We start from the raw sequence: 27,537 nt of genomic DNA on the forward strand, positions 1-27,537 counted from the left end.
ATTCATTTTTTCAAAAAATTCAAATAAAATGTTCTTCTTTTTCAATTGTTAAAGACAACATCATTCATTTTTCAAAAATTTCAAACATAATCTTTTACTTTTGGCATATGACAAAATGAGCATACTTTACTTTTCAAATATTTCAAACATAATCTTTTACTTTTTACATATGACAAATGGAGCACACTTTACTTTTCAAAATTTTCAAACCTAATCTTTCTACTTTTTGCATATGACAAAAAGAGCACACTTTACTTTTCAAATATTTCAAAAAAAAAATCTACTTTTTGTATAAGTCAAAAAAAGTATCAATCACTTTAGAAAATATTCAAATAAAACATGCACATGTGAAAAATGACAATCAATCATCTTTAATATTTTCAAAGTTCAAACCTTTAATCAAGACATGCACATGTAAAAGATGACAATCAATCATCTTTCAAAATTTTCAAATTTAATTTTTAAAATATTCATGCACATGTGAAAAATATATTTTAATACTTTATGATAAAATATTAATTTTGAGTCTTAATCTTAATTTTGAATTTTTAAGATATTTACAACATTACTCTATGACTTTAATGTAAATTTGTTCCCTTCTTACTCATGCTTGTTTCCTTGATGTGCTTGACTTCATTATGTAGACAACTTGAGCTTGAGACTTCTTTATTCTTTGAATTCATTTGTTATCATCAAAATCTATGTGTAGATATATAATTACACAAAGTTTGAAACATTGGGTTCAACAATCTCCCTCTTTTTGATGATGACAAATACTTGATAGAACCTGAAACCTGTATTAATACTTAAACTCCCCCTGAAAATATGCATTAGTTTTTCAAGTAAAAGTATAAATATAATTCTAAGCATATATAACAAGTTTAGCAATTCAAACAATGTTAATGTTCTACTTTAACACTTCTCCCCCTTTTGGCATCATTAAAAAGGATCCGCAGCAAGTAAATGGACTAAAGAAAACGGTACATTAGTAGAAACTGTAAATAGTAGAAAAAATGGATTCGTCTGTGACCCGACAAGTGTGGCTAGAGATTTGAAAAAATCACCTAATGTTGTTGAAAAATGAGATTGAAGGCTCCGAGTTTCTAAAAAAATATCATTTTCACCGATCGGTAAAAAAAATCACATTTCTCTTTGACTTGGATGATAGTTCGTCTTGTTCTTTATGCTATCTCTATAAAATCAATCTTAAAGTTCATCCAATCCTTAACTTTTATGATGTTAGTAAAACGAGTTTGCATACTAGAAATAGATTCATCATCATTCATCTTAAACATTTCATATTCATGAGTAAGAACATAAATTTTTGATTCCTTAACTTGCAAAGTTTCTTCATAAGTAACTTCCAAGTTATCCCAAATTTCTTTTGCCATAGCACAAGTCACTATTCTATTAAACTCATTTCCATTGAGAGCATTAAATAATAAATTCATAGCAGTTAAATTCAAAATATAAAGTTTATCGTCTTCACAATCAAATTCTTTTTCTTCCTTTTTGATCTTTACTCCATCAACCACTTTTGTTGGAATATAAGGTCAATTTACAATACATTTCCAGATTTCTCAACCTTGAGCCTGAAGGAATATTCTCATTCTAACTTTCTAAAATGAGTAATTATCTCCACAAAAGAGTGGAGGCCGACTGCTAGATTGACTTTCCCCAAATGAAATTGCAATATTAGCCATAAGATCTTAACTCAAAAGATAGTTAATCTTATAATAGAGTTTTTTATTCTGATACCAATTGTTGCCCAGATGACTAATACAAGAGGAGGGTGAATTGAGTTGTATTAAAAAAATAACAATTATAAATCAAATATACAATATAAAATATAAACAAAATACGAAATAGTAAAAAATATAAAGAGTAAGGGTAAGAGAAGCAAACTCAGTATGTTAATAAGGTTCAGCCCCACTGACTACGTCCTCACCTCAAGCTACCCCTTGATGATTCCCAAATTCACTATTCAACCTCCTTCAGGTAGAGATAGAAACCTATTACACCTTTGAACAACACCGCTACAAAAGATCCGTGGAGAACACCCTCTACACTTGCAATTTGTCACAACCCCCAGGAGATTTGCTCGGGACCACATCTCGGCACGACCCATTGAGGGTCAGCACAATTATATGGCTAGTCTGCTTGCATGCATTGGCTCAAACCATGACACGCAGCGGGCGAGCTTGGAGGCTACTGACCGCGCGCAGACCATGCGTGCAGGCTTGCACGTGCCCTTGAGCGTGCATCTGTGCGCATGCCCCCACACCACTTAGAGGGACACGTATGCATCAGCTAGCCATGCCGCACCACCCTGGCTCACCATCAGCCAGCCATGCCGCGCACCACCATGGCTCACCACCCATCAAGCCATGACCGCACCACCTGACCATGGATCAACCTGACCACCGTGCACCACCTAGCCCACCATGGGCCATGCATGCCACGGCTAGCCTTGGTCCATGGCCATTATCTTGTTATTTATTTTATTTATTTTATTTATTTTATTTATTTATTTTCTAGGGACCTATTGGAGATTTTCAATTTGTTTTTCTTATAAATAGGACCTCCTTCATTTGCTTTAGGATCTTTTGGCAAACTCTTAGAAGGAAGACTATTGTTTGAGAAATCATAAACTGGTGCCTTTGCACTTAGGCTTTTTGGGTGCAATTCGTGAATCCCAAAGAGAGAATCACACTTTGCAATTCTTTGAATAAGTGTGATTCATCTATCTTGTTCTTGCAACTTGGTGCAATTCGTGAATCCAAGTTGTGTTTATCAATATATAAGGTTTATTCATTACTTGTGCAATCCCTGAATCAAGTAGTGATTTATCCTTGTTTATGTTTTTGATTCATTCAATTTCATTAGTATTTTGCTATTGTTCTTGAGCGTTCTTCGTTGTTCTTAAGTGTTCTTCATTTTGCACTTGAGTGTTCTTCATTGTTCATGCATGTTCTTCATTGTGTTCATGCGTGTTCATCATTGTTCTTAAGGAGTTCATATCATATTTTGCTCATCCAATCCATCCAAGCCTCAAAATCGCCCACCACTTGTGTTTGTCAACTTTCCATAGTTGATTGCTTCATCCATTTTACCCTAGCCGCCCCCTACATCTTCCAATTAAGATTCCTATCATTTAGGAATCCTAATTGATCCTTAAAATCACTCCCATAATCAGCCATTCATATCTCCATCATATCCTAAGATTTTAGGAAGGTCATCTCCAAGATTTAAGAAAGTTTGACTTCCAAGATTTTAGGAAAATTCCTAAAATCCCTCCATCACCAAAAATTCGGCCAACCCTAGCTTGCCCACTCCACATCACTCATCTTCCATCCTAGCCACATATCTTACATCTTCCAAACCCTAAACACAACTTCCAAACCCTAAACCATCTTCCAAGTGGTGCCTACACTAGCACACACTTGTGACGTGCGCCCCTCATCCTTGAACCACACAACCCTTCATCTTCCATCATTTCATATACCCATCTTAGCCTAAACACTTAAACCCACCATCCCCAAGTGGTCATATTGACCACCTTTGCACGTGAGCCAAGCAAGAGAGGAACCAAGGTTCGGTCATCACAAGGCCACCATTGGTGTGGAGGACTTGGTGTTTTGAGTCTAGATCGAGGACCCCAACACTAATCACCTTACACGTGGTGATTCAACTATTTCCTGTGTAGAACACTTTCTACACATACAAGAGTTATACACACCATTTTACTGATACAAGAGCTGATAGTGGGTAGGTTATTAGAAAATACTCCTCAATGAGTGGAATAAGAACAATATAGTACAAACCATATCTCTCAAAATGAACAAGAATTAAAGCTCAATGCTTAGAGAAGAGAGAATGAAAGTTTTGAATGAATGTTGTATGCTTTTGGTGTTATGAATGTGAAGCTTTCAAATGATCTATTTATAGGCATATGAGACTTCATATTCAAATTATTTAAAAGGATTCACATGTCAAAAACAACATCATTCACTTTTTAAAAAAATTCAAATAAAATGTTCTTATTTTTCAATTGTCAAAAACAACATCATTCATTTTTCAAAAAGTTCAAACCTAATTTTTTACTTTTGGCATATGACAAAAGAAGCACACTTTACTTTTCAAACCTAATCTTTTACTTTTTGCATATGACAAAAGGAGCACACTTTACTTTTCAAAATTTTCAAACCTAATCTTTCTACTTTTTGCGTATGACAAAAGGAGCACATTTTACCTTTCAAATATTTCAAACAAAAACATCTACCTTTTGCATAAGTCAAAAAAAGTATTAATCACTTTTGAAAATATTCAAATAAAACATGCACATGTGAAAGATGACAATTAATCATCTTTAATATTTTCAAAGTTCAAACCTTTAATCAAGATATGCACATGTAAAAGATGACAATCAATCATCTTTCAAAATTTTCAAATTTAATTTTCAAAACATTCATGTACATGTGAAAAATGTATTTTAATGGTTTATGATAAAATATTAATTTTGAACCTTAATCCTAATTTTGAATTTTTAAGAGATTTACAACATTACTCTATAACTTTAATGTAAACTTGTTCCCTTTTTGTTCATGCTTGTTTTTTTAATGTGCTTGACTCTATTGTGTAGACAACTTGAGCTTGAGACTTCTTTATTCTTTGAATTCATTTGTTATCATCAAAATCCATGTGTAGATATATAATTACACAAAACTTGAAATTTTGGGTTCAACATTATTCATATTATTTAATTAACCAATTTCTTACAATTGCTAGTTAATATAAATATAACTCTGCAAAAAAAAAACTCTGGTCACTGTTCGACCCCTTCAAATCATGTTTGAACCGTGTTGATATATCATTTGAACAGTTAAACTTTAACGTTTGAACGATGCATCAATTTCTCTCTAAAAAAATTTACTTAACACGCCAAAATTACGTTCGAATGATACAATTTATACGTTCGAATGGTGAATCTTTAGTGTTCGAATGGTTAACTAATTTGGGACAAAATATTTCGTCCCTAACTAGATCGTTTGAACATATTCGAACGGTCTGGACATTCCGTCATTTTTTGGGAACAAAATTCATATTTCATTCCAAAATCTAACTTTTTAGGACAATTTTCATTTCGTCCCAAACCAAAATTGTCCCAAAATCTCTTTTTCGTTGTAGTGGTGGTCTCAGGCCTATGATGGTCATTTCTAATCGTCAACACCATCTTAAACAAAGACTAGGGCTGTATAAGAACCGAAGAAACTGGCTGGGAACCTACCAGACCAACTGTCGGAGCTGGGAACCAGCAGAAAACCAGCAGAAAACCGGTCAGCTGGCTGTAGGATTTAAGTCAAACCGATGTCGACCGGTTCAGTCCCGATTCGCTCCCTGGGAAAACCGCTGAACCGACCGACGTCTTTTCCTTTTTTTTTTTTTATTCCGTATATATAGGCTCAAAACGACGTCGTTTCACTTATTTAAGTGAAACAGTGCGTTTAGATCCCACAGTTTTAAACAAACACTAAGGAAACGGTGTCGTTTAGTGTGTTGATACCAAACGGCATCGTTCTGGCTAGGGTTATTTAAATCAACTCCACCTTTCTTTCTTCTTCGACTCCAGTATCCTCTTCATCGTCACTCACCCAGGTGGCCATGTGCACACAGAGCTCTCTCTCGACTCTCACCTCTATGCTCTCTCACCATCGTCACGAACTCACGTCCTCCTCAACTCCTCCTCTTCGATGTCACTCGCCGCTGCTAGCCACCACCTCCTCCACTCTCGTCAACGAATATCACTTCTAACGTAAGCCTTCATAACGCCATCTCCTCCACCTTTCATAACGCCACACACAGACTCCCTCTCATCTCCCGATTGAAATTTTTTTTTTCGATTGAATTTTTTTGTTGAATGTTGTGAACCGATGGAATGCCGATGAACCGACAGAAACCGGCCGAAACTACGCCGGCCGGTTTTTCCACCCTTTATCAATCAGTTTGGGTCGAGCTTTTATCCTGAAAATCGTGTCGGTTAGGTTTCGGTTTGGGACTGAAACCGAACCGTGGTGATCGGTTTTCACCCTAACAAAGATGGATCAACTAGACAGGTTGTGCTCGCGATGCTATCTAGATCATTTGCTTTGTGTTCTTGTACCTTATAAACTTTGCTTGCTTTCTATCTTGAGGTTTTTTTTTTTTGGGTTCATTTTGGGCCATTATCTTTGCACACCATTATTGTTGTTTGCTTTGTTAATACTATTATTGAGAAGCATTTTTATATTACGATTCCTAATGTACTGATCTTTTGAACAAAACGAGCTCAAGAATTAGATTTTGAATAAATTACACATATTGTTGTACATGGAATGCACTTTTTGTAGTTTTTCATGAAATGCTTAGGGCCTATATATATATTGTAAGAATTTATGTTAATATACACAACAGAAGAAATACCTCAAGGATAATCTGTGTAGTTGTTCCACGAGTGAATCCAGTACTCAAACCGATTTCTCCTTCACTCGGTGTGTGAATCTGCTACATAGATAAATCTAGAGACATACTCAAAATGCCCACAACATAAGAATTTTCATTCACTGAATAGAGAGATGATTTCAAGAGATAAGTCTGCCAAGAGTTAGAGGACTGATTTATCAGTCCTCTGCATCGCTCCATGTGGTAACCGTTGGCTGGCCATTTATAGCCAGCTAAAGTTACAACCCTTGACTCTAGGCATAACGCCTGGCATTACTCCAGGCGTTATGCCTGGCATCCCAATAAGGGAAGAGGCAAGGGCACGCCCACTAAAAGTGCCCCTGCTTTATTACATATATAAAAGAATCCCATCGGAGTCTGCCTTATAAATTAAAACTATACTTAATTCATAAAACAAACTCATGCATGATAGTGTAGCAATCTGCTTTCAATGCCTAGCATTAGAAGGCAAGAAGAATGAATGCCATGAAACATACAATCAATTATGTTAAAAAGATGCATGTTACTTGTAACAACCCTACAAACATAATTCTTTGCTACTTATCAAATAATTATAATGATCAAAGGACAAGCATGTTCCCTAAGGAGCTTTTTGACCTGATCATTAGGTATATGCATCTATTACTTTTCAGAAAAATTAATGGATAATGCTTCCCTACCTTGTCCTGCAAAACTTCCTTGTTTAATTTGTGGCCGGTCTCATCTGACTGGTGAGCTGTATCTCAAATGACATTTTCTACCGCAATAATCGTTTGGAGGGAAGTACTTGTGAATTCAAGAGCCACTTAGTGCATGTGTGCGGTGTCACTCATCTAATAATTAGTAGGGCTCGGGCTGATAGTAGTCGTAGAAGTGATGTCCCGAAGCCCAGCTATCAACCAATCGCGGGTCCTAGAGTGCCTGTCAAGGGCGCTGGTACATACCCCATGTGATCATCACCACCTGCACCTCACATCTCGGCACAATGGAACATGAAACCCACCTGTGGTCTCAACTAAATCCGCATGCATGCGTTGTAAGTAATTCAGCAGAAATGCAAATTACAATGGTAGAGATTCTCTATAACTTACATCAGAAAACCAAGTATGATCTATGGTAAGTAGACTACCACAGATGATGGGACTCTGATCTTCATATGCATGCTCATACTTATCAACTCAATTAAAGAGGTTAGAACCTAACCAATACAATGTTCGATATTAACCAACCCCCCCCCCCCAAAATAAAAAAAAAAAAGTCACAGATTACAAAAGGTAAAGCATTTTCTTAAAATGGGATGAGATGTTTAATCCGGTAAGAAAGGATTCTCTCACAGTTTTCCTTGGCAACACAATAGATAAGGATTCATACAAATTTTGTATTAGACTAATGATGCTTTTAATTCAATTCATTACCTGCAATGATATACAGATTGAGAGGCGGATCTAGCAGTGTCAGGATTTTAAGATTATGCTTTGAAGATAGTATGCTCAAAATAGAAACAAAACATATAATACATATAGATTATGCACATTGGTTGTTCGCATGTAATACGACAAACATGCACCTTATATATGTAGCTTGCACAAAAATATATTCACGAACTTTTAGGTCTCTATTCATACATACATACATATTATCCAAAAATCTGTTGAAGAAAAAGGGGGTCAGATGGGTAGGGTTTGGTGGGGGCTAAATGGACCTCCCCTTCTAAGAAACTCTCCATAGAGGTAGATGGGAAGATTTAACTCACCATCCTCCAAGGACCATATATCATTGTGATAACCTTTTCAATATTGCTCGATCGTGAAAATGTTTTGAGAGCTTTTGGTCATGAAAGAGACAGAATACATATAGATTATTTCATTACATAAAGCTAGCTTTAATCATGCGTCTATTTCTGTCGTATGTCTTTATCTTAAAATTTAGATAGAAAACTAATGAATTGAAATCTCGGAATCTAAAATTTACCAGATATTTTTCCTTATCCTTTAGATCACATTGTATTTTTGAATTTACTTGAAGTCATGTTAACTCCTAATATTCTATTTATCATCGTAAACGCTGGCTTTATGCATAAAAGTTTATCAATTGAAAATGACAGGAAAGAAACCAACATTTTCCCGAGTCCTTTCTTATTTTGTTTCTCCCCTTGTCATGCCATTTTCATGTCACTGGAGACTAGACGCAGATAATGCTCATCATAACACGTGACATCCAAAGAGTGGTGTCTCTTAATTAGATGGGTCCCATTCCTATACAGATCATTGATAATAATGTAGGATGGAGCCCACCAGTTTTGGACTTCAGAAGCCCAACTGATGAACAAACCACACCCAGTCCCTGGTACCCATCCCATGGTCGGTGGCCAGGACGAGGCCTTATTAAGATCCGGTGACAGCCGGGCACGTACGCTCTGAAATTCAGATTCGAGCTTCCACCATATTTTTTTATAATTTCACGTGAGATTTAATCTATATATAATTAATAAAATATGTAATCTAATATTTTACTAATTCACATTAACATATTTTTTTTATTCTCTTTTTTGCAGATTAAATCAGAAAAATTATATTTTTGGAAAGAATCAGACTAATTATCCCCATGTGACATAACTGAGAATCAAAAAGAAAAAGAAAGAATAGGGTTTCTTTGGATACTTAGAATTTTATATTTGTAAATAATAATAAAATATTTTATGAATAGTGGTAAAATTATTTGAATTAAGATATTTTATTAAGTTTTAGAAAATAAGAGAGAAAATGTTGAATAAAAATATTATAAAATTGAAATTTTGCTAGAATATATTTTTTGAATATTATATTTATTTTGAAATTTGAAAAATTTGTATAGAATATATTTTTTTCATACTATATTTATTTTAAAATTTGAAAAAGTTGTATTATTTTTTTTTATTTTATTATAAAATTCAAGAAATTTGTAATGATTATAGGAAGAATTTGAAAATTTAAAATTGAAAAGTATCTATATTTTAGTGATGTTTAGGAAGAAAATTATGGAAAATCTTAAAATGAGATGAGATGGTTAATTGTATTCCCAAATAATATCTAAGGAAGTAAAAGTTGAATAAAAATATTATAAAATTAAAATATTATTTGAATATAATTTTTTAATATTATTTTTATTTTAAAATTAAAAATAAAAATTTTGTATTGTATAGAAGTTTGAAAAAATTATAATGATTAGATAATAATTAGATGAAAAAGTTAAAAATTAAAAAATATTTTATATTTACAGGATTTTTAAGAATAAAATATTTAAAAAATATTTAAAAACATATGAAAATACACGTTAATAAGGGCACGCAACGTCACTATTCCTGCAACTTTGGTCAATATCTTGTGAATGTCATATATTTCGTGTCCTATTCCTTTAACGTAAGCAAGCAGTAATTTTGGCTACAGCATTGCATGCAAATCATACTATTTAGATGGATATAGATCATTGCAGGAAATGAAGTGTAAGTATCTGATGAGGTGCTGAGTCAGTCAGAGGACCTACTTCTAGTCTGCATTAAATTATTCCACGTCAGCTTTTCAGAATCCCCATGTTATTTCTTTCCTTTCTTGTTTTTACCCCCACCCCCCCCCACTGAACTTTCTTTATTTCTGAGCTAATAATCTCCTGCATGCATGTGTCGTTTTCTTACTTAAATGTTCTTCCTCTCCCCACAAACACTTCCCCATATATATGAAGAGGCGGCCGGGAGACACAGAAAGCTAGAGATCAGGCTGAGCGCGCTCTTGAAGTCGACGCCATTGCTTGCATATCATTTCGGCTACCTTGTACTTTGATAATAAGCATCGTTACAGAAATGGGCGAAGTAAGTTAGTTTATTTCTTTCATGGATCCTAATGCTGCTAAAAATGAGTGGTTTTAGGTAATATGTTGTGATCATGCTGTTTGTTTTTATAACTGATGAACAGTTCTGCGTGGTAATAGGAAAACAAAGAACAGGATCAGAAGAAAAAAGAAAGCAGCACAGAAGATCAGAAGCTGGCCGGAGAAGAGAAAATGGAAGAGAAGCCACAGGAGATTGTGCTTAAGGTTGATATGCATTGTAAGGCCTGTGCGAGGAAAGTGACGAGTGCCTTGAAAGGATTTGCAGGTCATAATTTTCTTTTACTCGTTCAATGTCCTAGCCCTTTTTTAATTCTCCACTCTCTAAAACTGTAGAAATGCATGAATGAGGACTGGAAAACGTGAGCACGCAGTCATGAATATGGTCACATTTAAAATTTTAAAAAAAAAAAATTCAAAAAAATGTTGAAGATTCAGATATATGTGTGACTGAAAAATTGAAGTGTCAAGCCAGCTAATGGATCTTCGAGGCTGATGAGAAGACAAGATCCCAGCCGGCACTTTAAAAAAAGAGTCTTAAGCCCAAAAAATTATGAGTCTCTATTTCATTCGATGTAAAATATGGGCTGTTTTATTTATTTATTTATTAATGTAATCATTTTTGGAAGTACAACAATTAAATTATTACATGTTTCATATTAAGCAGATGCTATCTATTTAACTTTTTAAGGAAAGACATCATGATGAATACTCGTGATTAATGTAATGATTTCAATATATATTAATTAATTAATTAATTAATTCACTACAGAAATAATGAGTATTTGTGAAGAGTTATTTGCAATGAAAATGACTATTGATGATAAGAGTAGACTCATTTTGATAGAAAATAGTCATTTTGATTGAAAATACTTGGTAGCAAATAAGCAATTTTATTGTAGTATCCACTAAGTTAAGCTATGTTTGGATACTAATAACTCTCAAAACTTCTCAAATATAGTGTTATTACGGAACATCAATTAAACACAAAACATTTTTTAATTTCAAGTTTTTGACTTTTTCATTCAATCATTAATTATCTAATCATTATTCGAACACAAAAATCAATATAATTTTTATAAATTTCAAAATAAAAATTTTGTTTAAAAATTATTTCAAACAAGATTTTAATTTTATGATATTTTAATTCAATTTTTTTTTCTCTCATTTATCAAAATCTAAAACATTTTCACTCAAATCATTTCACTATTATTCATCTTGATAATTGATAAGTTTATTTACTGTTGAACACAACGCCTATGTATTAATGGCACAGCCTACCTAATTTGGTGCATGGACACCGATATATATCTTGATAATTTGTTTTGGTCCATGCATGGCTACCATGCATACATTATAATATAATTGCACGTGCAGAGATTAATTAGGATATTTCAACGTGAATAAAAGTGATAATTAATTGTGGTGACAATCCAATATTAATTATATATAGTTTTCCTAAGATCGGGACTTCCAAGGAGTTTAAAAAAATTGAAATTTTGATAGAGCTCATGGAAAGATAAAATTTTGAAATTAGTAGAATGAGTTTTATGGAGTTCATTTAATATGAGTTTAGATGTGTTCAGATCTTAAGATGAGTTTAGATATATTTATAAGAAATTAAAAAATATTATAGGTCTCGCGTGTAAATAGATGTTAAACTGAAAAAAATTATAAATTTTACGTGTAAAGAGATTTTAAATTAAGATAAATTTAATAATTTAAAAATTAAATATTTAAATACTAAATTTAATTTAAAAATAAACTAAATTGAATTGATATCAATTATATCTCCCTTACAAATGATTACTTATTTTTGCAGGAGTTGAGGGGGTAACCACAGATAGCAAGGCCAGCAAGGTGGTGGTGAAAGGAAAAGCTGCAGACCCCATAAAGGTTTGCGAAAGACTACAAAAGAAAAGTGGCAAAAAGGTTAAGCTAATTTCACCTCTGCCAAAACCCTCTGAAGAGACAAAAGAAGAAAAAATAGAAGAGATCAAGGTGGAAGCTGAGATCAAAAAACAAGAACAGGTAAACTAATCTTGCGTACCAATAGAGCTAGCTAATTAATTAGGTCATGACTACAGTACTATCATTACGCTTGCTAGGTAAAGATAAATGAAAGCAAAATAGAGAAGAGAGTCAAAGGAAAAGATACTTGAAAATTAGTGCGAGTCGATGTTTAGAGTACATTTAGCTAATTATTTATATAATATAATTTTATTTAAAAAATAAATTTTAAAATTTAAATCTTACTAATTAGATCTTTAGTAAATAGTATATTTTACCGGCCAATTTAAGAATAGAATAACTCAAAAAATAATTTACAAAAATTTATTTATTATTTTTGTTTGGATGAAGTTTGGTGGATATGTAGGTTTTTTTTTGTTTTTTTTACTCCCTCTTCCCCTTGCTCACCCTTATCACATGGAAGTACGTCTGCTCTCTCCCCACTTGGGCCACTTGTACTTTTTGATCTTATCACTCTCTGTTCTTTAGAACTTGCCCGTCCTAACGGTCTCAAATTATTATGACCCTTTGCCACAATATACATCTTTTTAAGTGGTTACCGATCTGCAAACAACCCTAAACGTAAAGGAAAAAGAAAGAAGAAATGAGTTGCATTGCAATATCTCGCTACTTTTGATGCCCACGAACTTATATGAGTAGGGTCAGACTGGAGAGGAGACGGTCATCAATGGCTGTCGTATTCATGCTGACATGAAAGTAACCCAACCGACAAAGTCGGCAAAGTAATTAACCCACCCGAGTACGTACGTAGGCACATTTTACATGGCACAGATAATCACTGTGATATCATTGTGAGGCTACCGTGAGCTTTGACCCCACGGCTGCCCGCCTGCTCCCGGTAAGGCAAAAGTTGCTGTACTGAAACTGCTACAATGGGGTTGTCCTTGATCAGTCAACTTTAGCCTAGTTTAATGACAAATTTTAAGGGCCATACACTTGTCCTTATTTACAGCGCAGCAAATATTTTCAAGGCTGCTTGCAGTAGCTTTAGCTGCTATCCTCACTGTCCTTGAGTGCCGCTGGCTGGTCCTGTTGGGTTGATCTTGAGGCAGGAGTCCACTTGCCTTAATTACCAAATAAGCATAACTAAATCAGAGATGGACAAACATTTTTCTTCTTGTTTGTCTAACCCAACTTGTCCCTTTTTTTATATCCATTTCATTATTTTGAGGTTAAATTGTTCAGATTTTAATCGCTTCAATAATTGAAAACAAATATTTAAGGATCCAATGTTTCCGAGGAATTCTATTTTCTTTGTTATGATTATGGGGATTCTTAAATCATATGTACTTTCTGACGAAAAATTGGGATCTTTTGCCAGCCTCCTGCTGTTATTACGGTTGTTCTAAAAGTTCGAATGCATTGCGAAGCTTGTGCTCAAGTTTTACAGAAGCAAATCCGAAAAATAAAAGGTACGAAGTTGCTAGAAAATTTCAAGATTCGACAGCTTGTAAGAGAGTTTAAAATTAAATTCTATATCAAGCTGCAAGCTTGATGGTGTGTGTCTATATGTAACCACAACCATTCCCAATAGTTCTTTACAGACATCGATCGAGCAACCACAAAAAATACAAAATAAAAATAAAAAAGTATATGTGCAGCAATGTGAGATGTTGGTGTATTGCAGGTGTTGAATCAGTGGAAACAGACCTAGCCAATGACCAAGTAATGGTTAAAGGAGTAGTGGAACCAACAAGGCTGGTTGACTATGTGTACAAGAGAACCAAAAAGCAAGCTTCCATAGTGAAGGATGAAGAAAAGAAAGAAGAGAAGAAAGAAGAGGAAAAGAAGGAAGATAAAGAAGAAAAGAAGCAAGATGGTGAGGAAGAAGGCAAGGGAGAGGATGATATGAAGATCAGTACTGATATCAAGCGAAACGAATATTGGCCAACATCCAAGTACTTGTCGGAATACTATGCATATCCTGCTCAGATATTCAGTGATGACAACCCCAATGCTTGCTCAGTTATGTAAATGTAACACATGTTGTGCCTATTGTTGTAGTGCCCTGAACAGCTGTCTATGCAATGTTCTACCTGTAGTTAGATAAAATAATAAGAGAACTTTTTCTTCTTTTAGATAAAATAATTGTGTCCTGTTTTTTGCTCTTGAGGAATGAAATATGTGCCTAATTGATTGTAAGGAGCTACGGTGGTCTGAGTTTTTGAATCAACTAATATAGCAGATGAAGTTGTGAGTATTGCATTCCAAGTAGCTTTAGAAAGTATATATATTCTATCTTAAGAACTTTCAGTTTATATTCTCAAAATGTCAAGATGTCGCCTCACTCCACCTATCAAATAGAATACACATGTTCTACCTATATCTTTCCGAATTGTAGAAACCGTTTTCGGGTCTGGTTGCCACAGACTTGGGGTTGGGGTCTTAGTTTTTTATTGGCAGCTCACTTGTGACACCTTGGTCTTCCATTCTCAAGGTTGGGACTGGGTTTTAACATGCCCATCTACATAATTGTCCCTTTGTGTTACTAGTAGTTTAGCACCTTTGAATTTTGATGCTTGAAACTTTCCTAATTAGCTATCCACTCCCACCGGGCACAAATATGACACCAATAAGATCTTGAGTGCTGCAGTTTGATCTTAAGTTGCTGCTTATGATAGTTATGGGAAGCTCCTGGCTTAGTTCTCTGTTTTCCCTATTTATTAGATCAGGATTTGGGATAACACTAACTCATGTGGCGCTATTTCATGGCAGGTTGGGGTGCTCCTAACTATAAACCTGTCACTGTTGCTTATTCGGAGCTGGGTGAAGAGCAAATTGAATAAGCAATTGCTTGCATTTTGTACATACAAGCGTGACTGTAGGAAGTGATATTCATATGACTCTGTAATGTGATAGATTACATAAATAATTAAGATATGTGCATTTGCAATATTTTCCAACTCGTTATTCTAACCCTCTTATTGGAATCCTATAATACTTTATGGACAAATAGCATATTAAATATTCAATGTTTCATCAAACAGGGATAACACAGCAGAAAATTGCAAAGAGGAAGAACAAACAATAAATCGTAGGATCAAAATGGTAATCAAGCAATTGCTTTACTTGAAGTAATATAGTTGAATTTGATTTTATGCTCCTTCCTAGCTGCTGGGATAACAACCTATTAAAATATATTAACTACATAAAAGAGTTTAAGATTACAAATGTTGACATAGATGTATGTGTTTACCTCTGCAATGACTTATAGAGCACCACTGTCACGTACTTAGCTCTAAACCTATGAGTTGTCCCAAGTGCCACCACTGAGGGGCCACTCTTCCCTTTTTGCATGTAAAGATGATTAAGCACAACGTGTTGAGGTCTTGACAAAGGAGGCGAGATCTCCATGTTGGATGCGGGCATGTTGAGTAAAGTCATCTGCAAATGTGGAGGCACCCATGGTGGCTCCTTGGCAAAATCTTCAGATCCAAGTTGCATATTGTTATAACTTGAGTCTGGGGACTGAGGAGGTTCAAAACTAGAAATGCTTTCAATGTCTTCAGGAACATAATCCTGCATATTACATTAATAAACAATGACTTTCAGTCTAAATTAGAAAATTGCAGCCCCAAAGCACCCAATCATTATTTTCCAACATATTTTGACTAATGTAAAGTTCGCCTGTTTTGTTCTGATAAAAAATTAATAAAAGTATAAAGTTAGCCTGTATGGTAGACTCGTAAATGAAAAAATGACCAAAACAAAAGATTGTGTGATGAGTGCATGCATGTATACACTATTTCCAAAATGCCATACTAAAATGATAACAACACCGCATGCATAGAATAAGAACTAAAAAAATTAATACAGTAAGTGAATCACTAAAATTACAGAGACATCAAGAATGTGAATCTGAAACTGAATCAGAAGCTGCCACAAAGTTCAAGACAAACAGCCAGGACAACAACTATCCTAACCAGCTACCACAGCTGACAAGAAAAATATACTGAGTTGCTTCAACCAGTATCAGGTGAACCACAGGTCAAGAGAAGCTCATTTATGTGCAAATAACTTCACCAGGCCCCCACCACAACGTTAACTCAGTGCTTTGGATATTGATAGTCTGAGCTCATCTTGCATCCATTCATCCCACATGTTTTGTAATTTAATCCACATACTATTTTCATATGGATTACCACAGGTTAAAAGATTGTATTCAGTAGCAGAAAATAAGTTCTCTGTTCAAATCTCAGAAAGAAATATAGAAAGAGCTGGCAAAAGGAAAGGGAATAAATACAACATAGAGCTTTGTTTGGTCATGAAATATTGGGCAAGATGAAAACAAAAAGAAAGTGGGTTGAGATAGTAGGAAATTTCTGGGAAAGTTACATATTTTACAGTCCAAAACAATGTTGAATTGCTAAAAAGAATTGGTCAGAGGGTCCTACGGCGTGGGCATGTGGAAATTTATTCACAATGGCTGGGCAAACTTTCTTGCTAATTGCAGGCTTGCGGTGGGAAGGGGCACTCCAGTCAGATTTGGCATGACACTTGGTGTGGGGATGTTGCTTTGAAGACAGCTTTTCCCTCCCTTTTTAGGATCGTGTTCAATAAGGACGCCGCAGTTGCTGATAAAATGGCCCTCTCCTCTGACTCCACCCAATGGTCAATGAGATTCATTAGAGCTAGGGCTGAGCAGAAATCCAAAAATGTGACTCCGACCCTAGCTCCACTCCGACTCCATAGTCGGAGTTTTTTCTCCAAGGAAAGTCTTGAGTTGGAGGCGGAGGTTGAGTTGATCCAACTCAGCTCCGCTCTGCTCCGATTCCAATACTCCACCTCTGCCTCCGACTTCTCATTCCAACTCCAACTCCGCCTCCGTTCCGATATTGTACATATTTTATAAAAATGTGTTTTTCTATATATTAATCATATAAATATAAGAACATCTAATAATAATGCATAATAACATGTAACATTGTAATACTAATGTATAATAACATGTAACACTAATATATAAATAATAAATTTATAATAACATATAATAACTAAAGTATTGATTATATAGATTTTATATAATTATATCTTATATAGTTAGTTAAACTCAATAATATACTAGCATGGCCCCATTGGTTAATTTGTAAATAAATTTATTTCGGTGCATTTGGAACTTTGTAATTTAATGTATTTTTATTTTTTAATTTTTGAAAGCATGTTAGTACTTGTTTTTAGTCGTATTTTTTGTTGTAATCAAAAGTGAATTATTTAGTTTAGATTGTAATTTTTGAAACAATTGAAATTTGAAAGCTCACACAATTATTTTTTTAAAAAGTTGGCCAAATATGAAGTTAAAAAAAAAAAATAAAACTCAAAATCCGACTCCGCTCCACTCCGCTCTCGGAGCAAAGGATGTGCCTATCGGAATCGGAGTCGGAGGTTGGCCATACCGACTCCAACTTGGTCGGTGCTCGACCCTAATTAGAGCGGCACACGATTGGGAAATGGGAGATATTGCTGATTTTTACAGCGTGTTATACACGCTGAACTCCCATGCAGATGCAGAGGATCGTTTGTTTGGTCATCTACAAGGAACAAGAACTTCTCAGTCCGATCTTTTTTACAAGGTATTATCAACATACCCCCCCCCCCCCCCCCCCCCCCCCCCCATTCCCTTGTAAGTGCATATGGAGGAGTAGGGCTCCCCTTAAAGTGGCTTTTTTTGTTTGGCTAGCATCTCACTGGAAAATTCTGATTCTTGTTAAGCTGAGGAGGCGTGGCCTCTATTTAACAAATTGGTGCTTCAAGTGCAAACATGATAGTGAGTCAGCAGATCGTCTACTTATTCATTGTGAAGTAGTTAAAACTTTATGAGATGAAATCTTCATAAGGCTTAGCATGGCATGGGCAATGCCCAGAAGTTGATAGAGTTATTGGCATGCTGGAGAGGAATTCAGGGTAATGGGCAAATCATAGCTATTTGGAAGATGGCGCCTCTATGTCTGATGTGGTGCACTTGGAACGAGAGGAAGAGTCACTGTTTTGAGGACAAGGAGCGCACACCACCGGAAGTTATCATACCCTGCTAGGCTTCTTCTATTGTATTGAATGGAACATTTTTTTTTATTTTTTTAATGTTAGGGAACCTCTCCAAGGCAGGACCCTTCGGACCCACCTCTGTAGAGTAAACTCCGGTTCCGTGCACCACACCTTCGGAAGTTTCCCTACTCGAAACTTGTTAAATTGCTGGCTTTTCACTAGAGAGTGTGGCCACAAAAGATTGTTTACACCTATAAGGTGTTGAACCTTGGATCTTGAAGGGAGTGATACCCCTTGGGGTTGAATGGAACTTCTTTTAATGATTTCTACGCTACTTTTCGCAGCCCTTAGCTTGTATCTAGGCTCTTTTGGATACTCCCTGTGTACTCGGGCCGTACCTATTTATGTGGATTAATAATACCTTTTCTTACTTATAAAAAAAAAAATAGAGAGAATTAGTCAGTATATCCAAATCCTATTTGTAGAAATAAAGGCTTTGGAAGACTGAGATCCAATGGGCGTAGTTTATATAAAAACCCCTGGTTATATATCTCCAAAAAATCTTAAAATTCACAAATATGGCTTTAGTGTTTCATTGAGACAAACTACACAAGTTTTCAATACTATGATCGTTGCATTCATCTCATATGCAGGCATGAACTAAAAAAGTGAAGATATTAACCTGCAAGTCCACAACATTGTAAGCGTTTCCTGCCTCATCTTGGGCCCAGGGCAAGTCAGGGGCATACCTCCAACGTCCATCGACAATAAACCTGTACTGGTAAACACCAGACGGCAGAACTTTCATTATAGTGAAGTCTTTCCCTGATCTCTGCAGAGGCAATCTGATCAACAAGGTAAAAGGGATATTAGGTGTTTACATAGCATTTTATGAAGCACAAGTAAAATTTAGAAAAAGAAAGAGGAGGGCAGTAAGTTAATGGAACCGTGTCCTCCAATTATCCCATGATCCCTCTACAGCCACTTCCTTGCCATCATAGCTCCATGTAATCATTGTTGGAATTCCTTGCTCACGGTACATATCTTCGTACCCTGAAGCAGTTTGCATCCATGAATGGCTTGAATTGTACATCTCATCAGGTCTTTGTAGAGGAACTACAGGGACCTGCAAAGAGAGAAACAGATAATTACAGGGAAAGACATGCTTTGATACAACAATGCACAGGAATAACAAACACAAACCAGAATGTACAACAGTCGCATACATGTGCGGTTAACAGCAAAATATTTTAGGCTAAAGTACGTTATATAAAAATAAAAAATAAAAAATAAATAAAATTAAATTTAAAAAAAAAAAAAAAAAAAAAGAGGAAGAGATTTAACAATAGTGATTCAATGGTAATTGAGATGCTTCTAAGGGACCAAGCCCGACAAAGTATTATCAGGATGCAGAAGGTATTATGCGCTGATATGTCTTTAAGCATTGTCCCCTTAGCAAAGCCCCCATAATAAAGCCCAGCAAAAAAAAATTGAAGGAAGAATCATGCTTCTATCCAGAGTCACTTACCACATACAGCAAGATCTAAATTCAGCGCTCAAGTGCTATTGTTGCATCGAAGGATGCATGCATCTTGACAAGTGATTATGCTTTAACACTCCTCACCAATTTCAAAGACCTAAAGTACAAGCTCATCACAGAAACCATACTCTTATTGCAAGAGGTAACAGCAATTAAATTTTCGTATGTTAAATGAAGAAGCTAATATGGGAAAAAATATCTATATATACTACTAAAAGCCATCGAAACACCAGTATTCTTTTTGATCTTGCATCGAGCATGTGGTGAGTGGCCCACGGAATCACTATACTATTGAGGAGGCAAAATCTGTTTGAAGTTCATCTCCAAAGATCTTCAGCAAAGAACTTTCAACTCATTTCTGCTGAATTACACACCAACGCTCATGAATCATTTTCAACGGCATTTTAACCAATTAATCAAATTCCCCTCTACCGAATCCCAAACATCAATCGCTGAGCCATAGAATTACAACCCCATACGTAAAACACTGACCTTGGCAATAACTGATATAAAATTGGAATCTCCTAACCAAATTTAGAACAAGTAAACACATGCAACATAAAAAATAATTTTTAAAAAAGGTCGGAGACGGAGGGAAAGAGAAAATGAACTCACTTGAGGAGTAAACATCAGAGGCGACTGGGTCGCTCTTGGGCTATGAGGAGGGGACTGACCCATCATGTCAGGAGAAGAAATAGAGACACCATGAGCTCCGCCAGGTGCAGCCATGCCTTCCTCCGAACCACCACCACCTCCTTCTAGACCACCATCCTCAGCCCCAGATGAGCTACCACCCCCATCTTCTCTTGCATTCACATTACCCATTTTTATTGTCACGAACAAAAAAACAAAACAAAAAAAATAGAAAGAAAAGAAAAAGAAACACTTGCAGAATCTCAAACGGGAGTCCCCCACAATAACACAATTATATTTATACCCACAATGAATTGAAGAAAATCGAGGGCAACCCAACAGAGAGAAGCCCTTCTAGATGCCCCATTTTGGAGAATTTTGCTACCAAAACAAAAACTTGATAGTAACAACAACAAAATAAATAAATAAATAAATAATGGTAATAATAATAAGAAGAAGAAGGCCTTTGACAAGCACTGAAGAGAACAGAGAAGAAAATGAGAGGGGGGAGGTTTAATTTCATTAAAATGGTTCCATTAAGTTAATATAATCTCCGACGAGTTTGGAAGATCCAACGGTGGCCCAATGAATTTGATGTTTTATACAGTGGTGATGGTCGTCACGTCATCACTTTGACATAGTCCTTTCCCTTCCTTTTCTTCTGAACTATTTATTCATTCATTCCCTCCTAATTTTTTTCCCACCTCAAAAAAATTGGGTACCCTATTTTCATCCACCCAAGTCATTAAAATTTAAGATGATTATATAAACAATATTAATGATATTATATTTTGCGATTCTACGACATGTTATGTTGATAAATATCATAATCAACAATATTAATGATATTATATTTAACATGTTGATAAATATTGATATTTATCTTAAATTTTATTGTTCTTAAGTACTTTGACTAAAATAATATATTTTTATTTAAAATATACTAAATACAGTCGAGGAGTGCATAATTGCCACGTAATCTTTTTGAAAAAAATATTTATTATTAAAAAATTAATTTTTTTCATATAAATCTCATATTTACTCACTGTTTTAAAAAAATATACAGTAATTACATAATCTATGCAAATACCCTCTTTCTTCTATGTTTGTACTAAATCGATAGTACCATACTCATTGAACGAAAGAACCATACCACTCTGCATAAGCCTTAAAACCCAATAGATATCGATTGATGCAATGTGATGGTGTCGGGTGCACCATTTTTATCTTCAAAATTGTTTGGGCACACTCACATAAATAGTGAAATTACTATTCAGATCTTAGTAAAAATGAAACGGTGGGCCTACTTGCGCCGCCTCTATATGACTGTCTCCTGCAGCAGATTGGACGACGGGGAAAGCAGCCTAGCTTTACTTTACAGCAAACACATAAAAATAGCAATGCCGACCATCTAAACCGACCATACGAAAGAGCCAAGCACAGCCCCATCTATGTTTTGTTCCTTTGTGGTTTCTAGTGTCCAACACCCATCTCTCAGACTGATTCTCATCCAATGTTTGGGTAGCGTTATATCAATTCGCTTGCTTACTTTTAGGCTTTGTGTCACTTCACATATGGGGCAGCCTGGACTGTTTGTATCGAGTTCTGCAGTTTGTTTTTAAGGTTCCTGAATTTGAATATGGTGCAGACCATACAGGGGAACTAACCATCATGAGTTGGGTGGAATTTTAACTGCTTATGTCAGATGTGTTTGGGAGATGAACATTTTGGAAAGTCTTAAAGTGAAATGTACTGATATGGTATGCTGGGACTTGGGACTGTTGTCCAATGGTGGTGCACAGTTCGGATTAGTTCGGTGTTAACTGGACAGAGGAAGATTGTTAAAAGAGTGAAAAAGGGTATATACATCAATAGACCAGGCATGTCAGGGGATTGTGCATGGTTTTGATTAGCAGTGCCAGTTTTGAATGGAAGCTGATCTGTTTGACAAAATAGATCTAAAAATGTGTTTCTTTACTTGGTTCCTACACATTGCATTTATTTGAATAAAGATCTGTGCAATTGGTTTCAAAATAGTTTGCCTATGTCGTGCTTGATATTTCAAATGCTTGTTTTTCTTTTCAGCTTTTCCCTAGGAGTTTTGCTGGAAGTTTCCTTTGTAGCATATGATACGGTTTGAGGCCCCAGTCACCAACAGGCTTGCAATGCTTGAAAAAACCAATGTGAGGTTACATATTTAGGTAAAGTTGGGTCTTCGAAGCCAGCATGTTGCAGTCTTTGTACAAGTCCGAGCTAAGTCAAGCTATCATAATGGCAGACACATTTCCTTACAGATAATACAACCAGTGTTTAGATGTTGAGAACCTTCCTAACTTGCAACGACCGACCCTATATTTTAAGGACAATTCTATTGGGTTAAATTATATTAATGGACCATAAAGAGAGCCCAATTACAATTATTGAATACGTGTCCAAAATTTATTACGATGGATTATAGAATTTTTATTAGACTCAATATTTAGACTAAAAGTTCAATTAATATTCATGGACCAAGTGGACTTATTTTTAATCAGCATGAGGCCCAAAAACTTTATTTGTCCTATAGAAAATATTAAGAGTTTTTAAATTACATTACCCAGTATTAAATTATTATAGTAATAATTTACAAGCAATTTTAATATTAAGTATTGTTAAGTCTGTTCAAGAGTTGATTATTGTCCACGGTCATTTTACAGAAGTTTAATAATTATGTTAATTATAAGAAAGTAAACCTATTTTAAGAGTTGAGGTTTTCACGACTTATTAAATATAGCCTAAGTATTCTAATAATTTATAATGTGTTAATTAATTAATTTTATGATTCAATGATTTTGTATGAAACATGATATATATTAAATTACTCACCATGGTATGTATCAATCAAGTAGAATATTACGACACGTTTTTAGAAATGTTAGTGATAATTTCTATTTTATATAGGTAAGGAAATACGAAGTAAGATTCAGGAAGCATCATAACAAGATAAGTAATTTGATCATGAATTAAGATCATCACAGTTCAGTTTATATATGTATTATTCAAGTCAGTTCATTGACAGCCCTTTTTATGTATCACGCATGTCAACATATTACTCAGTACAACTCATGATCATGTCATTTAACATCATGTTCAGGTTCAAAAATTACAAATTATGCATATCAGTATGTATATCATGCATCTCTTGTTGCATAAGATACAAAGGCTATTTTAAATTCAAGTGCAAGATAAGATCAGAATAGTTTTATCAGATCAGTTAATCAAATAACAATTCAATTTAGATCAAGGTGGATGTGCAAGCTATGGACTCAAGCATAGTCCACCGTAGCACACTAGATTACTTCACAGTTAGCTTCCTTTGTACTACAGTGGTGGAAGTTAGTGCACAACCTTACACACAGAGTTAAGTGTGTAGGCCAAATCAGCTCAATAAAATCAAATCAGTCAAACATGTCAAAACAATCAGTTAATTCAGATAATCAAGACAAATCATGGACAGCATAAGCATTAGCATGATCAGTCATGATTTTAAATTCTCAGCATGAAATGATTTATGAAAAATCCTTATATTTATTATTTTTACGTTATGATGAGTTTCTTATTGAATCTTCAACTCATTTTAGTTTTATTTCATGTTTTCTAACCACCAGGTCAAGATGGTGATCAGTATGAGCAGGCGGGTCAAGCTTAGAAGGAACAGGCCATGAACTTAGTATTTCCAGTTTCAGTCAATTTGAGACATTGAGTTATGTTTTATTGAGACAACTTATTTTACTATTTTAAGTGATGAATAATGTTTCTGCAAATTATGCAAGTCTCTTGCCTGTTTATATGTACGTAAGCACATGACATCCCTAACCTTAGGGAATGAGGTGTTACATAACTAGTTCTAAGTTTCTTAAGTTCCTTTCTTAACCTCAACCTTGTTATTAACCAGTTCTTGTTCAGGTACCTATATCCTTTCTGTAAGTTAGTCTGTGTGCATCAAATTGGAACAGAGTTTTAATAATTTTTTAGCTTTCTCGGCTTTTTCTGAACATGTAAGCATAAGAATTCCATCTTGAAGTCGAATGTGATGGTGGAAAGAGTCAGCTGAAAGGTGATTACTAACTAAGAATTGGAATGTTCTCAAGTAAATGAGCTATAGATGTGCTCATCAATGGCAACCAACCCTGACCAAGAAACTGATGTTATTTTCACTTGACACTTGAACGTTATCGATTTTAAAAAGACTTTGAAAGCCTGGATAGCTTGGACTAGGTAGAGCTTATTATGGCTTTTGAACAAGAATTGTCCATTGAGATCTTTGATGCAAAAATAAATAAGCTTACTTGTTGTGATGATGTTGTACGGAGCATAGTTTCTGGAAATGAGCAAAAGTTATGGAGAATTCCTAATTTGGATTTTCAATTTAATAGTTCCAGCCCATCCTCCAACTCTTTTTTCTCACATAATCTCTCTTACTGATACTACACTCAATAATTTCAGTTTCTTGTGTGATAGAACTCTCCATATGATATAGAGGAGATAAAATATCCGAGGCCCCAAATGGATTTCTAAGCCCAGCCCAAGATGAAGGGCCCCCATTAGAAGACAACAGAAGCAAAGAGGAAGAAAAGACAATGAGGGGACAAAGGGCTGAGAAAAGAAAATGTTTCAGGAGGAAAAAGATTATATGTGACATAAAGAAGAAGGGATGCAACATCAAGAAGGCAAAGGGCAGAGGATAAAGGGAGGAGGCTAGAGACTTTAGGGGGATGGTTACTTCGACATCTTCTCCAGCTTCTTCAACCTCGCAACCTAAGCTCCATCAACTGCTTCTCCACCTGAAGATAGATCTTCAATTTTTATTGTACAGCGAGGATGAGAGGTTGTAAAACAAGCATATTACGATGGATTCACCTTCCCAAACAACCCGTGGACGTAGTCCCAGTATTGAACTATATAAATATGTGTATCTCCCTTTCTTTTATTTTTCCTGCATTTAGTTTCCGTTCACCGCCATGGATGTACGCACCAATGCCGTACAGCCGCACTAGACTACCGCCAAGGGCTGCAAGCCACACCGATCAAGGCTCAAATTGTAATAGAGGGTCAGAAATGACTATTTCTCCTCATCCAGCCTATTTTGCCATTTTTAGGTATTAACAGTTTGCACCATTTGTGAGATCTCAAGTTATTTTTTACATCAAAATTGGAAGAATTGTGACTTTTCGACATACAAAATAATCACCAAACGAGCATATAAAGTTTTCAAGATAAGTATTCTTGGTCCTCCAAATTTTTTTTTTATGAACAATACTGTTCCAAGAAAAATGGGCAGGATTCCTTACCCATGCAATCAAATTCACTGTTTGTTCAATCACACTGTGCACTTAGGTACAGTGTGCATGTGGGACGGCACCTACTACACAGTTTGAGGATTATGGAAGTGCATTATGCACTTAGATGCACTGTGCATGTACAACGCATGCATGTGCATGACATGCACATGCACAATGATGTGGGGGTGTACGTTGGTAAGCGAGTGCCCATCACGAGCAACCCTACATAACGGGGACTGCACCATTGGACGATTTGGCAGGACCGGCAGAGAATGCCACACCTAATCCACGCGCGCATGAGAACTACAGGTTGGCAAGAACCATCTCACCAATCACAAGGGGAGCCAAGGACAACTTCCCCTTCCCGAGGTTGTGACGATCATTGGAGCACCCATATCGAGGACACGCACAACACATAGGCTTACAATGGCTGGCGGGCAACGACTTGCCAATTGCCAAAGAGCTACTAAGGTAGCCAACATGCTACCTCTTGGTGCAAAGCACCGACAAGACCTTCCCCCATGGCCATGGACTCCTAGGCCACGAGTTGTTGTGTGTGGCTTGACCATGAACGTCTCGGCTAGCTCCCCGCCAGTTGCCAACAAGCTATAGTTGGCTACCGTCAACCTACTAGCCATCAGGGATAGAGAATACCAATGGGACATTTCCCACCAGTCCCTCCACTTCCTCAACCCTCCATCGACATTCTCGCAATAAACTGGCTTGCCCGTCTGCATCCCATCCTGGCCACCTACATTGTCTCATCCCAACCACCTGCATCATTCTAACTCAGCCATGCACACATCCCATCCTGGCCATGCACACATCCTGTCCCAGCCACTTGTGTAGTCTCATCATGGCCACCTGCATCATCCCGACTCAACCATGCACAACCAATGCCATCCCAACTCGGCCACATGCATGCAGCAGACAACCACCATCTCGATTGTGTACAAAAGGGTAGCCCACGCAATGCTCTGCCAAACCAACGCAGCCTCATTACTGCTCGAACTCATGCATCATGATACTTGCCACCTCTCACGACAAGCAGCCTCTTGCTCGCCACGGAAAGCCCTATCTCTCATCGGGCAAACCTCATGACATGAGCATGTAAGCCTTGGCCATATCTGACAGACATAGGAACCTCACCGTGTAAGCTTTTCCAAAGGGCAACCCCCATGGTACGTTGCATGGCCCATGTGACATACCCCACCAATCACCACTCCTCCCGGTCAATGGCCACACAGATTTCATTAGACACAGCCAGCTCGACAACAGTGCTTCAAACAGCCATAGGGAATTTTGCTCGAAAATTCAGTTCAAAAACTAAATAAAAAATATTGAAGGAAAAGGAGAAAAGAAGAGCGAGGAAGAAAAGAAACAACAACTAGTAGTGTGCAATTTTTAGTCAAGCAAAAAGTGGCTACAGCAGCTAAAACACCCCAGTTTTTCTATCTCTAAATTTATGTGTATTCCATTTTTACTAACAAAATTGGTTCCTGTGGCGCGAAACATTGGCTGCACGACACCACTCAGGCATAGCACGAACGTCCCAACATGTCACCATCGGAATCAATTTCTTGGCATTAACATTAATGCTAGCAACCCGAACCTCAGTCATCACTGAAACATGACTACTCACAGGCCTCATCGACACACCTCAAACTTTTATCACACTCCAACAAGATGATT

At 36.0% G+C, this 27,537-nt stretch overlaps 2 protein-coding genes across 5 annotated transcripts; one reads left to right on the forward strand and one right to left on the reverse strand.

Annotated features, from left to right (window-relative positions):
- The first annotated feature begins 10,102 nt into the window (after positions 1 to 10,102).
- LOC122279396 (heavy metal-associated isoprenylated plant protein 7-like) lies at positions 10,103 to 14,569 on the forward strand. 2 transcript variants are annotated; one of them, XM_043090034.1, is made up of 5 exons: positions 10,103 to 10,321; positions 10,425 to 10,606; positions 12,161 to 12,369; positions 13,691 to 13,781; positions 13,997 to 14,569. In XM_043090034.1, exons 2-5 carry the CDS (start codon positions 10,513 to 10,515, stop codon positions 14,341 to 14,343), a joined length of 741 nt encoding a protein of 246 aa, XP_042945968.1. In that variant the 5' UTR covers positions 10,103 to 10,321; positions 10,425 to 10,512; the 3' UTR covers positions 14,344 to 14,569. The 2 variants fall into 2 exon arrangements, with proteins under 2 accessions (XP_042945968.1, XP_042945967.1); XM_043090033.1 differs by having other exon boundaries at positions 10,104 to 10,321; positions 10,441 to 10,606.
- LOC122279395 (SNF1-related protein kinase regulatory subunit beta-2-like) lies at positions 13,030 to 21,043 on the reverse strand. Of its 3 annotated transcripts, none has more exons than XM_043090029.1 (5): positions 20,507 to 21,043; positions 19,299 to 19,477; positions 19,034 to 19,196; positions 15,566 to 15,888; positions 13,030 to 13,433 (listed from the first exon to the last, which is right to left on the reverse strand). In XM_043090029.1, the coding sequence occupies exons 1-5, from the start codon at positions 20,714 to 20,716 to the stop codon at positions 13,370 to 13,372; spliced, it is 939 nt and encodes a 312-aa protein (XP_042945963.1). In that variant the 5' UTR covers positions 20,717 to 21,043; the 3' UTR covers positions 13,030 to 13,369. The 3 variants fall into 3 exon arrangements, with proteins under 3 accessions (XP_042945963.1, XP_042945965.1, XP_042945964.1); XM_043090031.1 differs by lacking the exon at positions 13,030 to 13,433 and adding an exon at positions 15,416 to 15,480 and having other exon boundaries at positions 20,507 to 21,042; XM_043090030.1 differs by lacking the exon at positions 13,030 to 13,433 and having other exon boundaries at positions 15,416 to 15,888; positions 20,507 to 21,042.
- Positions 21,044 to 27,537: the final 6,494 nt, after the last annotated feature.

This window comes from Carya illinoinensis, chromosome 10 (genome assembly GCF_018687715.1).
Source record: "Carya illinoinensis cultivar Pawnee chromosome 10, C.illinoinensisPawnee_v1, whole genome shotgun sequence".
Lineage (NCBI taxonomy): Eukaryota > Viridiplantae > Streptophyta > Magnoliopsida > Fagales > Juglandaceae > Carya > Carya illinoinensis.

Bases quoted from the DNA above. Each gene is read 5' to 3' on its own strand.
- LOC122279395 (XM_043090029.1), bottom strand. From the start codon at position 20,716: ATGGGTAATGTGAATGCAAGAGAAGATGGGGGTGGTAGCTCATCTGGG. The intron at 15,889-19,033 runs GTTAATATCTTC...TGTAATATGCAG, and splicing joins ACAATGTTGTGGACTTGCAG to GATTATGTTCCTGAAGACAT. The intron at 13,434-15,565 runs GTAAACACATAC...TTGGTAATTAAG, and splicing joins CTCTATAAGTCATTGCAGAG to GCAAGTGGACTCCTGCCTCA.
- LOC122279396 (XM_043090033.1), top strand. The intron at 10,607-12,160 runs GTCATAATTTTC...TTATTTTTGCAG, and splicing joins TGCCTTGAAAGGATTTGCAG to GAGTTGAGGGGGTAACCACA. The intron at 12,370-13,690 runs GTAAACTAATCT...ATCTTTTGCCAG, and splicing joins AGATCAAAAAACAAGAACAG to CCTCCTGCTGTTATTACGGT.